The sequence below is a fragment of the Lemur catta genome, chromosome 7, assembly GCF_020740605.2.
Source record: "Lemur catta isolate mLemCat1 chromosome 7, mLemCat1.pri, whole genome shotgun sequence".
Lineage (NCBI taxonomy): Eukaryota > Metazoa > Chordata > Mammalia > Primates > Lemuridae > Lemur > Lemur catta.
The window spans coordinates 73,629,313-73,646,550 of NC_059134.1; the positions used below are offsets into that span (position 1 = coordinate 73,629,313).

General features: G+C 44.4%; 1 protein-coding gene across 6 annotated transcripts in view; it reads left to right on the forward strand.

Annotated features, from left to right (window-relative positions):
- Positions 1 to 17,238, forward strand: part of NAV2 (neuron navigator 2) — a 372,791-nt gene that overhangs the window by 196,646 nt on the left and 158,907 nt on the right. For all 6 annotated transcript variants that reach the window (XM_045557674.1, XM_045557675.1, XM_045557676.1 and 3 more), the window contains one exon: positions 13,563 to 14,664. In XM_045557674.1, the coding sequence (XP_045413630.1) occupies positions 13,563 to 14,664 (1,102 nt within the window). The remainder of the gene's footprint in view (positions 1 to 13,562; positions 14,665 to 17,238) is intronic.

Below are 17,238 nucleotides of genomic sequence, written 5' to 3' on the forward strand. Positions count from 1 at the left end.
CCCTTCGCATCTCACATCTCCCTCATTTCATGGCTTTGGTCCCATGGGTCTATTAATTTTTACAAAGGAGCATGAGGCTGAGGCAACAAGCTGTAGCCTCCACGTTAGGCAGACCTGGTTTGAATCCCACCTCTGCATTCTCCGGCTTTTTGATATCAGACCAATGACTCAACCTCCCTGAGCCTGAATTTACTGTTCTGTAAAATAGGCCCGATCATGCCCTCTTCAGGAAGAGAACCTGGACCACCAAGCCCAGTCTGTGTCGGTGTGGGGCTAATGCTAGTTGTCTTTTCCTGCCTTCGTTTTCTCTTTTAAGTCCCAAATTGAGAAGATAAAATTGCATTTGGTCTCATTGCTCATTTAAATTGTTAGTACAAAATACGACTCTTGGTAGAGAAAGTTCAGCCATTTGCCTCAAACTAGTGGTATCTGGATTGACAGCTGGGAGTGGTTGGGTGAACAGTCATTTTGATATTATTTAAAATCATCGATTTGGCTTCTGGCTTGGCAGCCAAATTTGGGAACGAATGAAAGAGTCAAGTCTACATGCGTGTTTTTTTCCAGCCTGGACTAGGAGGTAACTTGTAAGGATTCCTCATTGTGGAAATAAATTCAGTACGTGCAACTGAACGAAAAAAGTTTATGTGTGCTGAGTGAGCAGGGAAGAACAACATTCTGATTGAGTTATATGTCCCATTTTTCATTATGCTTGGGTGGAATGGATATGCCCCTGGAATTCCTGGTTGTGATTAGTATCATGAATGTACTTGGCTGACCAGATTTTACCCTGATCAAGCATAGAATCTATATATTTTGTCCTTCTGAGTTTGATTTTTAATCACTAGGCGTGGGTGCCTGGACATTTTATTTCCTTTTACTACTTTGTAAAGAATTTAATTCTCGAAGTTTTATTCAGGGACAGTAAAAAAGATGGCTTGAGTGACTTCCTTGATTCTTACTTGCTCCCAGACTGAGTTAGGTAACCCCCTCTGTGATCCACAGTTCCATAAACATACCCTTCCCACAACAGCTTCACACTTTGGCTATGAAGCCTCATTTACAAGACTTGGGACCTCTTGAAGGCATAGACCATATATGCATTGCTGTATCCCTAGCACCTGGGTAACTACCTGGAACAGAAGTGTGGAAAAAAAAAAAAAAAAACAAAAGTTGGAAGGATGGGATGGGATAGGGTGGATGGAGGAACAAACCCTAAATACTGTGGTGGTTTCAGGATTCCACGGAGAAACATGGCCAAATAACTTTGAGCCCAGTCATATCCCTGGTTACCATACATCCAGAATTCATTATTCAAGATGACAGAGATCCTCTGGAACAGTATTTAATAAGCTTAGGCATGTGTAAGTTTGAATTAAAACCTCCAAGCTGGTCCGTAAGCAAGCCTGGTTTCCACATTATATCTTGTAGCCCTGCGTGTGGGTGAGAAGCTCCTTGAGTCCTTGTTCGCCGTGATTCATGTGAAGAGCTCTTTGAGTCTTACAGAAACAGAGCAGATGTTGCCAGGAGTGACTGAGTCATCACTGCAGACAGAGCTGTGTGTTAACGGGGCTGCCTCCAGCTAGCCTGGCGAGGTGGACGGGGCACAGGGGCCAAAGCCTGCCATGCACAGGGCCTGGCTCAGCAGCTACAAGGGGCGTCTTGCCAGCCATCTGTGGTCAGCTTGGGCAGAGCCGTGGGAGAAGAAACCTGGCTACTTTTGAATGCAGCATGGCACTGGAAGGGCAGTTCTCTCTCTATAAAGTCGGCCAAACCCTATAGAGTTGGGTCACAGAGGGCTTTTGGGGTGCCCTCTGGTCTCATTTTGCTCATGAAAGTCAATAATGCCACCAAAATTGGGTACAGCTAATACCTTGCTTTAAGAAAGCTCATTATTAGTAGGGGGGAATGAAAATTGATCTCAGAGCTTTTTGCAGTTTGTAGCATGCTTTCTATCATTGCCACTTTGCTCCTCATGGGGAAGGAAGAAAGCTTTGGTCACCATCTCCATTTAATGGAGTCCATTGACTAAGAAGAGCATGGACTTCAGTGTTCAAATTCTAACTCTACCGCTTATTAGCCATGACGTTGGACAAGTTGCTAACATCTCTGAGCTGCAGTAAATCCACTTCATAAGGTACTTGTGTGAATTAATGAAAACATAAATGAATTCGTTAAATGAAATTATTGAAATCACTTAGTACAGTGCCTAGCACGTGGTTGGCACTCAATAAATGGTAGTTATTGGTGTTAGTTTTATTTTTACTTATGAATAAACTGGAGCTTAGCTAGACTCAAGATTACCAAGCTTTTAAGTTGGACTTGGACCCATTCACAAAGTTCTATGATTGCATAAATCTAAGGGTGGTCTGAATAACACGGAACAGAATGAGATGATTATATTGGCATTCTTTCCATCTCATTATGATTATCTGATTTTTAAAATCTGTCTTAGCCCCACAGAGAGTTATTAGGATTCCTCTAAATGAGGACTTCATTTGCAAAAACTTAATCTACCACTAACTTGTCACAGCCAGGCCTGTTGCATAAAACAAAACAGACACCTGGAGGAAATTGCTTCCTGATTTAGGTGAGTAAAGCCGGTGAGCAGTCTCTCGGGGCGTTTTCTACCGCTTGTGTATTTCATTTTTTCAGAAGAAGAATTCTGTTTTTCCATTAAGAAGACAAACTGTCAGGTGAAACGGCCCAGAAGTCTGGTAGGTCTGTGTGTGGATCGGTAACATCCGTGAAGCCCTGAAATTGTTTGATCTATCTGATATCAAGTGTCTGCATACTTGGCAGAATCAGGATAAATGACTCCTTTTTTTCTTCTGTTCCTGCACATTTGGCATAATACAATCATAGATAATGAATAATAGTCCAATTCAGCTCTCAGTTTCTGCCTTGATTCCCCCAGAGAAATGCAGTAAGCTAGTTCTTTGGTTGGCTTCTGATTTTGATTGACAGAAAAAATAACAGCAGAAAGATTACATTTTGCCAGCATCCTAAATTTCGAAGAACAAAAACCATACTTGAATTATTGCTAAACTGTTCGACATTCCCATTTTTTAAAAAGAACCTCCTGGAGGGAAAAATTCTTTTTCCTCAGGGAAGGAGTTAAAAGTCAACAAACTTTGCAGTAAAGTTTCTAAAAGCTGTTGATGGACGACTCGATGGAAATACTGTATCTTGTACCAAGCGAAGAGCACATACTTTGAGAGCCCAATTTTTTGTCCCTTCTCAAGGCTGGGGAAACTAAGTGCTGCTTAAGTGTGTGGACTTTGAGGTAAAGTCGCCTAGCTCTCGTCTGTTTGATCTTGGGTGACTTACTACACCCCTGTGCCTTGGTGTCATCATTGGTAAGATGGGATCATTATCACCTACTTTGTTGGATTTATAGTGCAAATGAAAAAAGTCAGTACGATAAAAGTTCTGGCACAAAGTGCGTGCTCTTTGAATGTTGGCTGTTATTCTTCACGTGTAATGTTACTAATATCGCTATCAAGATATATATATATATATCTCACTATCAAGATATATATATATATTCTTTTTTGCCTTGGAAATTTTTTGTCAAATCTTACGTGTAAAGAGAGCTGCTCTGGTGGAAGTGGAGCAGAGAACATAGAAAAATAGGTTGGCTCAACTCCCCTTTTACACAGTTGCTATAAATACTCTTCAACCTCACCCCCCTCAGCTGTCCCTGAGATGGCTCCATGGAACCCCAGGATTCCCACCCCCACCCCCCAGTGCTGTAATGGGGTCCTTGGTCTCTCGCTGCCCGTATTCTCTTGTTCGGAGCAGTCCTGAGTCATGGGCCCCTCTGACAGGTGTTGCTGTAACTTTTTTTTTTTTTTTGCCTAGTGTCATCGGCAGAAAAATCAAAGGAAAAGGGAAGCCACCTTGTTAATAAGAGTTCTTTCACCTTTGCCTTCTCCTAAGTCATCTCTTCTCTGAGCTGAATGTCTGTCATCCGGGCCACTCTTCATTAACAGTGGTTTAGGGTCATTCTTGTTCTAGTCCTTATCCTGGGCAAACAACAGTTTCTCAGTGTGGTGTTTATCTTGAACTTCAGCCTGCATAATGGTTACCTGAGGAGCTGTTTAAAACACCTGCTTCTTGAAGGTCCAGCCCCAGAGATTCTGATTTGGTAGGTTTGGGGTAGGGCCATGGAAACCACATTTCTTAACAAACTTCATAGTCCCAAGTTCAATAACAGCTGTGCCATTTACTGAATGCAAGACCTTGGAGAAGTCATCACCTGCCTAAGGCTCTGTTTCCTCTTTTGGGAAGAGAATGAAAGTAGCTGATCTCTAAGAAGCCTTTCTAGGTCTAAATTCTAAGATTTCACCATTCTGTAACAGCAGTGGTACGAGCTGTGTGCAGCAAGGCACGATCTTCATCTTCCTCATTCTGAATGTATTAACACAGCCCAAGACCTCATGGGCTTTCAAGGCAGCCACATCCCTTTGGTGAGTCACAGTGAGCCTACCTGTTGATAGAAATCCTTTTAGGCATACTGCTGCGTGAAATAACTCCTACTTCCTATTTTCGTGGAGATTTTTGGCTTTTTTGCAGAGACTTATATTAATCCTTTTGAAATAAAAAGGAGCAGGTACACATTAAGGATTTTTCACGCTTAAAATGCATGAAAGAATTCCACACTTTACTTCATTATAACTTCACAGGGGAAATAAGAGTGTGTCTTCTTCTCCCTTTCCTAGCTCTCATGGTTAGTAACTGGTGGGCACCTGTCTTTTCTGGTTTGGGTTGTGTACCCATTTTCTGCCACCTTCGTTAGGACAGTGTTTTCCAAAATGCATCCTGTGATAGGCTCTTTCCTTAAGCTATTCTAGAAAACCAGTTCTGTGGCAAAAATATATTTAGGAATCACACCTTTCCATTATCCTCTTGGTTATTCCCAGTGCAAGTAATCATATTAGTAAAGGCTCTGAGAAGTCCTGTAGACAAGAAAACTATTTGACTACTAGTTAGCTCTTCGTTTTCCAAACTTACCTGACAATGGAACTTCTTGTCTCTCTTATTGCCTAACACTGGTTTGGGAACTCCTATTTGGGGGTGCTCATTTTTTTGCCCCAGGAAAAAGCAGAAAGATTGGGCTAGTATCCTAGAGGAGGGGCCTGCAGAATTCCTTAACTAACTCTATCTTAGAAGAATGTATTTACAGTAGGGTACAACCATGTGACTCTGCCAAAAGGCTGTTGGTCGTGAACAAGAACCTCCCGAAAGAATGGGATTTACCCCCTGTAAAGTGTGTGTAATCTCTCTGTGAAATTTCATACACTCTTGAAAAAAGGGAAAAGGTTTTCTAGGGCCAATTTTGTACTTTCTTACAGCCATATATGGTATAAGACAGAGAAATTGTTTGACCAATTAAAGCAAAAGTTTTCTCCTGGGGATTTTAAACAAATAAGTTCAAGAGAGAAGAAAGATGTATTTTGAGGGTAATATGGCTTCAAGAAATCAAAGATAAAGAACAGGAATGCCTTTTATTTTTAAAAGTATCTTCCTTCAAATGCCAGCAAATGATTTGTCTCCTTATCCAGCTGAGTGGGAGGATTTAAAAATTTTACGTAGAACATTTTTTAATGTAAAGGGTATGCGTGTGGGTGAGAGAGAGATGTTAAGAATTTATTCTCTTTTTAAGGTGTTATCACAAGCTCAAACATAAGCCCAACTGTATATTAATATTTCCAGCAAGTTAAACTTTGTTTAGCTTACCAGTTCTTTATAACATTAAGTGGGATTTGAAAATATACCTTGTAAAACTGTTTGGAGAAAATGTAGTGAAAACTATTTTGGAAAATGGTATTTCCTTTTTTTTTTTTTTTTTTTAACTGTTTTTTAGCTACCAGCAGAGAAACAAATGACCTCATTGCCCATAGTTTCATTTGGTTTTATTCAAAATAAGCTACTGAAGAAAAAGGATTACCTTGTCATATATTAAAAAAGAAGCACAACTGTAACAGTTCCAGCTGTCGAGGGCCTCTTCCCCTTCCTCTGGGGTGAAAAAGTCACTGAGGAGAACTGGGAAATCTGTGGTTCATGCAGGAAAGAGAAGGCTTCAGTCTACTAGGATAATGTGCTTTTACTTTCTGCATATATATTTTTGGTCACACTGTCACAAGATCCTGGAGTATTTGTATATGACATTTTAAGTAACCCACTATTGCAAAATTTCCACCATACATAGAAGAAAAAACATTAAAAGCATCACAAAGATTTCTAGTCGTTTGAGTTCACTTAGTTTTAGAGAGAACAGCTGATATGATTAGCCAAGAGGGGACAAGTCAGACACAACTGATTTTAATGTTGAGCCATGTGGAGGGATCCAGTGTAGGTACTAGCTTTTGTTTGTTTGCTGATTTTTCTGACAACCATTTCAGGGCACCCAATAGTGCATCAGCCATTCTTATGAGTAAGCTAAAGTCAAGTGCAATTAGTAACCACAATGCAGAGTAGCACGTATCAAGCGCACTTTTTATTTCTTAAATGAAAGTCATCCCAGTGGATATTAAGGGGTATCTGTTGTAGTTTTGATTTGCATTCTCCAATGATTAGTGATGTTAAATGTCTTTCTATGTTCTAATTGGCTATTTGTACATCTTCTTTTGAGAAATGTCTCTGGTTCTTTGCCCATTTTAAAGCCAGGTTGTTTTTTGCTGTTGAATTGTAAGAGTTCTTTACATATTCTGGATATCAATCCTTTATCAAGTAGATGATTTGTAAATATTTCATCCTATTCTGTAGGACACTCTGTTGATAGTGTCCTTTGATGCACAGAAGTTCTTAATCTTCATGAAGTTCAACTTATCTTTTATTTTGTTGCCTGTGCTTTTGGTGTCATATCCAAGAAATTATTGCCAAATCCAATGTCATCAAGCCTATGCCCTGTATTTTCCTCCAAGAGTTTTATAGTTTTAGCTTTTATGTTTAGGTCTTCGATCCATTTTGAGTTAATTTTTATATATGTTTTAAGGTAAGAGTCCAACTCTGTTTTTTTCTATGTGAATACACAGTTTTTCCACAACCATTTATTGAAAAGACCATCCTTTCCCCATTGAATAGTTATGGAACTCTGGCTGAAAGTCATTTAACCACATATGCAAAGCTTTATTTCTGGGCTGTCTAGTACAGTCCACTCGTCTATATGCCTTTCTTTATGCCTGAACCACACTGTTTTAATTACTGTAGCTTTGTAGAATAAAAAGTTTCAAAATCAGGAAGTATGACACCTCCAACTTGGTTCTTTCTCAAGATTTTTTTGACAATTTGGGGTCTCCTAAGATCAATATGAATTTTAGGATGGATTTTTCTATTTCTGCAAAAAAATGTCATTGGAATTTTAATAGGGATTGCAAGTAACAAAACAACTTTTTAAAAAACATTTGATTATATAGATCATCATCCTTATTCTAGTCTGGACAGTCTAGGAGCCTGTAGAATTGTCGACACAGTAAGATCCTTAGAGCATGTGGGTCCAAAGCCCACCTCCCTCTCATTCTGTGCCCTCTCACTTTCCTATCCACATTCCTTGATTGTTCTCATACCCCCCTTTCCTTCTTTCTTTACCTCCAGGGATCCTCTCCAAGAAGGTATTGGAGAGAAGACTATATTTAGACTAGCCTGTGCCCTTAATGTTAGGCACTGATAAAACAGTCTTGACTCCTCCTCCCAGGCTCAAAGAATCATGCAGAACCACTAAGTGAAGTGTATGGAGTCAGGCTCACCTGCCCCTCTGTGGTCTAGTGGCTACCAGGAGTGTAAAGAAACTGACCGGAGCAATTCCAAAGACAGTCTCTAGCCTGTGTGCCTGGAATCCATACACTTAAAAAAAAAAACAAAAACTGGTTTCAATTATCCTAACCAATTTGAATGTTCAAGATTGACACCTTGACAAATTATAGGAAATTGCAAACATTTTCCCAGGCCCAATTATCAGGCCTATTCCCCAAAGTCTTTGGAGAGGATTCAGGCCGGAAACCTCCCCAGGGCAGATTTAAAATCCCAGTAGCGGTGACAGGAGCCGGGATCAACCAGGCTAGGACACTCTCCCCGAGTGTTTGTTGGCACCAGGACCAGACCACCAACGTCTCTCTAACTGAAAAGCTAGGGACAGAAGAGACCTGGGGCCAGTGTTTGCCATCGCAGAGGGAGAGAGGAAGAAATGCTTATTTATCTGCTTTAAACAGTATTTTCATTTAGAAAGCATTTTAGTTCCTGTCAGGGAAGGTTAAGGCTGATTGCCAGAAAAACCAAACCAAACTTTTTCCCTCCCCACTGGAGGATTAATGCTCTCTCTAAACCCTAAAAAAAAAAAGTCTTTTCTTCAAAGGCATCCTGTCTACAATGTTTCAAATGAGACTTTTCCTTCGTGCAGCGGTTTGTCAGTTGGTTGTGGGTGTACCTTATAAGCTGGTCTTTCAGAACTGAGATGTTCCAACCGCAGGGCATGACCTGCCATAAAATCTGTTGAGAGGGTGTGTGATCAGCACTTTTTAGAATAGACTAATGTAGAATATATCAGAGTTTATTATACATAGTAAGAGTATATCTTGATATTTTCACTTTAACATATGGATAAGTGGATGTTTGTTGGATGGTGATATATCATTCTTAACTGTGTTCTTACTGTGTGGTCAAAAAATTGTTAAAGCCATTATTTTAAAATTATCTTTGACTCAGCAAGGCCCAATCATGTTGCCAGATCTGGCAAAAATCACATGTGAAATAAATGTATTAAATCTCTAAAAAGTACTCATTTCAGATTAGTTTTGAACCAGGTCCTTATCTGAGCCTTCTGGTTTGATTTCTATTTGGTTGATTATATTTTTCAAAAAGATAGATTTAGCATAAAATGAGTATATCTTGATTTAATGTAATAATGTTTTCCCAACTTCAGTCTTTCATAAACCTTCCACATGATTGTTGCCAAATCTATGAACAACTTGTGTTTTTATTTATTTTGTATTTTCCTTAAGTCGACTCAAATTTTAAATCTACATTTAATATCCATGAAACTGCTAATTTATATATGGCTAGTTATCATCTTCTAGTATGCAATATAATAAACAGAACTGTTAAAATATAAAAATATTCATTCGTGTGCCATCCAAAATAATCTCACCTATTTCAGTGGCCCACACATGCCATTGTTTGGGGAATACAGATGTTCAGAACATTCTTTTATGCTTTTCTCCTTTTTCCCTCTTAGGTTCTTTTGCTCTAACAAAGGTTCACATGCATGAGAAAAGTAACAAGAGCTATTAGTTATTAGGAAGAGAAGTGCTTTCGTTTTAAAGAACTCGTTCCACCCTCCCTCCCCCAGACATGTTTTCACAGGGCACCAGCTTTTCTGAATTCACATGCAGCTCATCCAGGGCTGACTATACCTTGACCCAGCTTGTTTTCTCCGTCTGTTAGTAAACATTATCCAAGGAGAATTTTGGAGGAGGAATATTTGGAGATAAAGAAACACCCCGTGTGCACAGAATGATGGTAGAACTTAGTGTGTGAGAGCTGCACTCATGGGGTCCCCGTGAGACAAGATTGGCCATGGCCCAGCCTCCTAGGGTCTCTCAGAGACTCGCTAAGATATGCACAGAAACAAACCTAAAAGGACTCTAGAGAAATAGCTCATCCCCTTCCTAACCAGTGGGGTGCCTGAGGCTCAGAGGGGCACTCATACTGTTAGTTGGTGACAAAGCTTGGGGTCTGGCCTACCTACCCACACTTCCCCTTCATTTATCTTCCTGTCTCAGAAGGCTGGTAGGGAAAGTTTCATGCTGGGAGTCAGAGGACTCTGGCTTTGGAAATGGCTTCTTTCCAAAGACAGAGGAACAGGCCCCAAACAGCCACTCGGCCAAGATCTGAGGTCACTGGTGTGATACCCTGAGAATGACAATAATGTGTCAAATTACCCTGCACAATACCACTTATGACCTGAAGCCCCCTTTCCCAGTTAGAGGACCCTCTGGCTGTGGCATTGGTACCAAGTGTTGACAACCTGATCCTCAGATGCCCTGGTGCCCTCTGGCCCCATCAGAAGACTTCTGCTCTGGAAGCCAAATTCAGAATCATACCCACGAGCTACCTTTTATATCTGTAATGAGTAACCTTGAAATGTCCCCATGATTTCATAACCAGGGGACCCCAGGCTAAATGCCAACTCAAAATTCTGAAGCTCTCAGTGTTGATCTAAATTTTTTCCTGAGTTTAGGCTGAAAAGTTCTAACGACTCATCACAAATCCTACATCTCTGGTGCCTTAAATGTGACTTGCAAATGTCAAAACTACCAACCAACAATTCAGAAAACATTTCCTGAGTATTTTTATGCTCCAGCAGGCTTTAGGACACAAAGATGAGTCAGGGAGGGAGTCTCTGCCCTGGAGGAAATCCCGGACCAGAGGAAGCACCACATGGTAACTCAAGGATTATCTCCTTTAGGAAAGCTTCCCAGACCCCCCAGGGAGAATTAGTAGAGCCTTCCTCTGGTTCTCTAGTACCTAGTAGAGCCCCTGCCTCTCTTGACTTTGATTTTGTGGTTTGTTTTGAGGTCTGTTGCATCCCTGGACAGGGAGTTCCTAGAGGGCAGGAGCTTTATTCAACATGTTCCCAGACCATGGTGTAAAGTAGGCGACCCTTCACAATCCTTTTATGGGGGAGGTATGGACAGAATCCTAGGGAAGCACACAGTAGGGAAAAATACCGTGTGATACGAACCAGGCAGCTTGAGGGTCTCGGATGGCCTGACAGAGGTAGAGGCATTTAAACTGGGTTTAAAGGACAAGTAGGGGTTCCTGGGAGCTGCTCTGGCATGGCCTGCATAAGTGGCCGTCCTACCTGCATTTGTGTTGGCGCTTTCCCCGAACCTTTCACCTTTTCCTGAAGGAGACACACACACACCTTTTCAGTGAGTCTGGCCATTTCACTTAGACAAGCCTGGTGTCTGTTTTCTGCTGGTTCAGTCGTTAGCTAGTTAGTTGTTGGTGATTGTTAGTGTTAAAAATGCATAGAAATGGCAGGTAGATGGTTTCTTGTCAAAACCATTTCTGAGCAAGCTTCATAGGATTCTTAAGCAGAGAGTCACAGGGATCCACGATCACATGGGGACTGTGCCTAAGACATCTTTAGGAAAGGGGCATACCTCTGAATGGGGTCTTAAGTTCCCGCAAGGACAGTGTTGCAACCTGTCCCTGAAACCCCCTTACTTTTCCTTAGCACTTGTTTTCTAACAAATGATATAATTTATGTGTTAATTAAATTAATTATCTATTCCTCCTTGCTGAACTATAAACTCCATGAAGGCAGAGATTCTTTATCTGTTTTGTCATTGATGTATCCCAAGTGCCTGGAACGGTGTCTGGCACGTATCAGCAGCCCAGTGAATGGATGAATATATTGAATGAATGAATGTCTTAATTCTGCCTCAGGTTTGAGCTGGGATAAAGGGAAAGGCAGTTGTTCTAAGAGGAAGAGTACTCAGGATTAGAAGGTCATGGTTATTTCAACCGGACAGCCATCTTCTGTGATGAAGACTGCTTTCTTTCAAATGGTGGGGCTCATTTGTACCGCACCTGAAAAGTGCTCTTGTCATTTAAGTTGCTGTTGTGTACAAGTATTCTTCCTCCAAAAAGGCATCTATGATGTAGTCCCTAAGAGCACTGTATCAGGAGACCTGAGCTCAAATCCCAGATCTTTCTATTTCTAGCTATGTAATTTAGGGTCACTCCTTAGCCCTACATGAGTCTCAGTTTTCTCACTGTTCACACTGAGTTCTGTGGCTCCTGACACCCCGCAGGCCCCCCGGTGGGCAGCCTCCAGTGTGTGGAGACCCTCTAACAGGCCAGCAGTGTGGGTGGGTTCCTTGAGCCTGTTTCCAAGCCAGCCTTTGGCTCTCCCCAGGAAAGGATCCAGCAACGCCCCATGAGTTTTGTTAGGGAGGATTGTGCAGCACCCTCCCCTCCAAACCCAAATCCCCAGTAAGTCAGGAAGATGTATGTGTTTTAAAACATTGGGAGGTCTGCTTTGGATCACCCCGGAGCTGTGGCTCCCCGAGCAGCTGAGAGTGAAGGGAAGCAGTTCCTCTGCCGTGCAGCTCTCCGGCACGGTGCTCGCGCCCCACACAGGGGCTGCCTTCACTCGGCTTCAGCGGCCGTTGACTTTTAAATCATAAAAAGCCGCTCTATATACAGTTTACTCTGTTGCTACAAGGCAGCGGAACATAGGTATTAAGGGAAAAAAAAGAGAGAGAGAGCAGAAGAAGCAGCCGTTAATCCCGCCAAGCTTCTGGGCACCGGAGTAGTTGTGGATGACAAAAGTTAATTAGAAACATGAGCAGTTTAACCGAAAACACTTGTGACAATTGGAAGGGCAGCCTCTCCGGTCAGAGAATTTTTCCTAGGGAATCACTGCAGGAGAAAGTGGCTGCTGCTAGGTAAGTCATGTCATTGTGACTTTGCAGATGCAGGGGTGCTCTCTGGGGGCTGAAGGGGTGCATCCTGTCTGCCGCGCACAGCGGGCGTGGGGTGTGGGTGGGCGTGGGCGCGGGGCTCAGCTGAGACGTGCCTTCCTGCCACTTTCTCTAACGGCTGCCCTTCCTTGGGAGACAGGGCTACATCATTCCGGGTGCTGCCCGAGGCAGAAGGGAGCTGCAGTTCCCAGTCCTGTGATACTGGGCCGCCTTAGTGGCTAGCAGAATTCTCAGTTTGGAGCTTGCTCTTCTGAGAATAATTCTGGCTCTAGTTTAAAAATATTTTGAGGCTTTCCTGAGAAAAGAGTCTGGCCGGCGAAACACTCGCTGAGCGCCAAGGGGAAGCCTTGACTTTCAGATAACCTGTGTGTTTTCTTGACTACAGTGGAGCCATGTGCAGAGATTGTACTCTTCAGCAAAAAAAGGTTTCTTAAAGTCCAACCTGAATCATGTTTGTCACTCTTTGAAAGTGCCAACACGGGAAAAACTTAGGTGCTTTGACAGGATTTAACAACTGTGGGTAATTTTTCTTCTGTAAAGATTCTACTTGGTTTCTCCTCCTTTTCTAGTTTTTTGGGTTTGTTTGTTTGTTTGTTTGTTTTTTGGTCTGTTTTATTTTAATGCCTCTGCTACATTGTTTCCCTAAAGTTGGATAATTCTGGATTCTTTTACTTAACTGGGAAACAGGCTGTGGGATGAATAATTCAAAACGGTAGGTATTTCCTCCACCCACCGTATGGGAAGTACAGGTTTTTGTTTGTTTTTTTCATAGATTTATGTTCTTAATTATGCTTTGTGTGTGTTACTGTGAAGATGAACATGCATTGGCACAGCACACGCCACCACAATGTGACCAGGGTGCAGGTGGGTGGTGTGAACTGTGCATGGAAAGCAGGAGGAAGTTGAGACAGGATTTAAAATTTAACCACAGATCATCCACAAAGCGGGTAGTGGGGCTCTACGGCATTTGGGTTGGGGTGATGGGCTCTGTGGCCACAGCCAACCTTCCCTTGGCTGCAGGGCAGGTCAGCAAGTGTGATTCAGGTCTCCTTCTCTTCTCTGTCTCTGCAGAGTCGTTGGCAAGCTCAGCCTCCTCCCACCTCGGAATGAGCGAAAATGCACCTGCTTCCTTGGAGAGCGGCAGCAGCTCCAGCCCCGCTAACTGCAGCACCTCCTCGGCCATCCCGCAGCCCGGCTCGGCCTCCAAGCCCTGGCGCAGCAAGTCCCTCAGCGTGAAGCACAGTGCCACGGCGTCCGTGCTCTCGGTCAAGCCGCCCGGGCCCGAGGCCCCCAGGCCCACGCCCGAAGCCATGAAGCCGGCCCCCAACAATCAGAAGTCCATGCTGGAAAAACTAAAACTCTTCAACAGTAAAGGGGCCTCCAAGGCGGGCGAGGGCCCGGGGTCCCGGGACACGAGCTGCGAGCGGCTGGAGATCCTGCCCAGCTTCGAGGAGAGCGAGGAGCTGGAGGCCGCCGGCCGCGCGCTCTGCACGCCGGGCCCCGCCTCCAGTAGCCCCAAGATCGCGCTCAAGGGCATCGCCCAGAGGACTTTCAGCCGGGCGCTGACCAACAAGAAGAGTTCTCCAAAAGGCAACGAGAAGGAGAAGGAGAAACAACAGCGGGAGAAGGAGAAGGAGAAAAGCAAGGACCTCACCAAGAGAGCGTCGGTGGCAGACAGACCCGACCTCAGGGAGGAGCCCAAAGAAGACCCCAGCGGGGCCGCCGCGACCGAGATGCCAAAAAAGTCCTCCAAGATCGCCAGCTTCATCCCCAAAGGGGGCAAGCTCAACAGTGCCAAGAAGGAGGCCGCGGCCCCCTCCCATAGTGGAATACCAAAACCAGGCATGAAGAGCGCGCCCGGCAAAGCCGCAAGCGCCCCAGCGCCTTCCAAGGAAGGGGAGCGCAGCCGGAGCGGGAAGCCGAGCTCGGGGCTCCCGCAGCAGAAGCCCCAGCTGGACGGCAGGCACTCCAGCTCCTCCTCCAGCCTGGCATCCTCGGAAGGAAAAGGCCCAGGAGGGACCGCCCTGAACCACAGCATCAGCAGCCAGACCGTCAGCGGGTCCGTGGGGACCACCCAGACCACAGGAAGCAACACCGTCAGTGTTCAGCTACCTCAGCCCCAGCAGCAATACAACCATCCCAACACTGCCACGGTCGCACCTTTCCTGTACAGGTAGGAGCAGCCACCCACCCCTGCTTCCCACGTCACTGGGCACAAGAACCTCTCTGGTGGATTCTGGGGCTGGGAGGGTAGGATCCCGACTGCCCTCTAGGAACACCTAAGCAAATAGCTAAGGCACCACGTGCTAAGCTCCAAATAGAGGCCTGCACAGTGTGCTGGAGGGAGCGGTTCACACAGCAAGGGCCGGGGGAGGGTCGCAGAAGGCTAAGGAGGGGAAGTAAAGTCGGAGCTGCCCCCAGGATGAGCAGGAGCTCACCAGGCACATGGGACCCAGGCCTTTCACAGCCAGCAGCAGCTCGCTCAGAAGTGTGAAGGCCAGCATGGGCAGGGCGGGTGGCTTGGCGTCACCAGCAGGCTCCAGCAGCAGCCCTAGCACATCCTCAGTGTACTTAAAAACAAAAAAAATATACACAAAAACCACCTTGCTGAATGACTGAGGCTGCTCCTCATAGCAGTGATTGCCTGGAACATCCAGATCCTCATAGTCCTGGCTGCGTGCTGGGACTTTTTGAGCGAAGGGAAAGGAAACAGTAAGGGAGGGGCTGGTTGTAGAAGAACAAGAGACCCCACGTTGTAGCCAGGAGATAAGCCCGAGGTGTTTGTGTGTGTGATTCCATCCTTCTGTCCTGTGTGTGTCCCCCAGCCCCACCGCGTCTTTGATGGTGTGTCCATAGGACTGTGGGAGACTGGAGCCAGCTGCTGCTTGCTCCACGGGGTTCTGGCCGGTGGCGCTGTCTAGGTGCTCACATTGGCTCCAGGAGCTGCGTGATACACGTGGATGTGTCCACTGAGGCAGATGGAAGCTCCCTGACACAGCTCTTGAGGGAGTCCCCGAGCTCTTGCTCTGGCCGCCCCCCCACAGTTGAATGCTAACTAACACCTGTGCATAGCAAAAGGGGACTAATGATTGAATGTCGTATTCTAGACACTTATTTTATTATCCCTCACCCGTCAGTGCATACACAGACACAACTGTACACTCAGCACACCCATGGGCGTAAAAACACATCAACAGTCACGTGTAAGTATGGCCACAAGTATACATTCATATATAAAATACAAATGCAGGTATGCAGACACGTACTTATACACCTGCTCAGGTACGTAGACTCATGCCCATAGTTTCAGCTCACTATGTTTATGTGGCTCCCCAGAGAATTAGAAGTCCCTCTCTCCTGCCTGAGTTGTATTCTAGTGGGCTGTGTTACAATTCCTGCCAATAGCTGGTGGCGAGACTGGCTTGAGTGATTGCGGAGTAAACCCAGCCAGCATCCGGCCAGTGAGGGAGTGTCAGGCTTAGCCTAGTCCGTCCTTCCTTGTCTTCCGCTCACCTTCTCCCTCTGTGAGGATCACACCAGTCTTTTTAATTGGGAGACAGTCTGGTTTTATTGAATCAAGTCATCAGCAGCTAACCTTCCTAAGGAGAGCGCCAAGGCTTAGATAATGACTCAGCTCATCTGCGTGCATGGCTTTTGATACAATTGTTCTCTTGAAGCATCCAGGCAACTGAATAGCTCCCCGTGACATTTTTATAATCCCAATAGCATTAATAGTCTTGAGGTAATACATATTCAAGCTACTCTTCACAGATTCTTGATTTGCATTTTCAAAATTAAAATATATGACAGTCTTTGATCACCATCAATCCCGTTCCTTCCATTTTTTTTTTTTTTTTGGCTGTAATCATTTGAAAGATTGTAAAACATTTAACCTCCTTTTTAAAAAAACTTCAAATTTCTCTATGAGAAGAAAAACTCTTAATGATGAAGAGCAAATGTCTGGCAGAGAGGAGGAAGGGAGACACCTCTAGGATGTGTATCTGACTAGCCCCACTTTGCTGTTAATTCTCTCTCTGAGTAATGTCCTCTCGCCCCTCTGAGGTGTCTTCCTCTTTAGGGAAGCCTGGGAGGCGAGGCTGGAAAGAAGAGCACTGGGATGGGAGTCGGGACACCTGGGCCCTGACCTTTATCTGTGGTCTTGGGCACCAGCCGCGAGAACAGCTATTGAGTATGCACCAAGTGTTTGCAGACTCTACTGAGGGCTCTTTGTGTCCTAGCTCATCTAATTCTTCCCACAACTCCATGAGCTAGCTGCTTTTTTAACCCCCATTCTATAGATGAGCAAACTGAAGCTTAGAATAATTAAGTAATTTGCTCCAAGTCACAGGGCTGGTAACTAGAAGAGCTCGTGGGGTTTAAAGCCAAGTGTGTGTGAGTAGTGGGACCAGGTGCTTCACCACCGTACTGTCCTGATGCTCTGAATCCCCTCATCTCTCTGAGCTTCATCTGTAAGGTGAGAAGATTGGATTAGATTAGAGGACTTTAAAACATGATTGACCCTCCCTGCTCTAAAATTCTCTCTCTCAAGTTTAGGGTTCACTGTCTATAACTTACAGTGCTCCCCCAGGACCTCTCCATGTTAAAGATGTTACCAAGGGGTAAAGAGAAGATAGATGTTTTTAAAAATCATGCAGAATGATTTTTATTTATCAATTCGCAAGTAACAACAGACGCCTCTGTTACTTTATAGTTTACTAAGTGTGTCCTGTCACATTTGGTTTTGGTA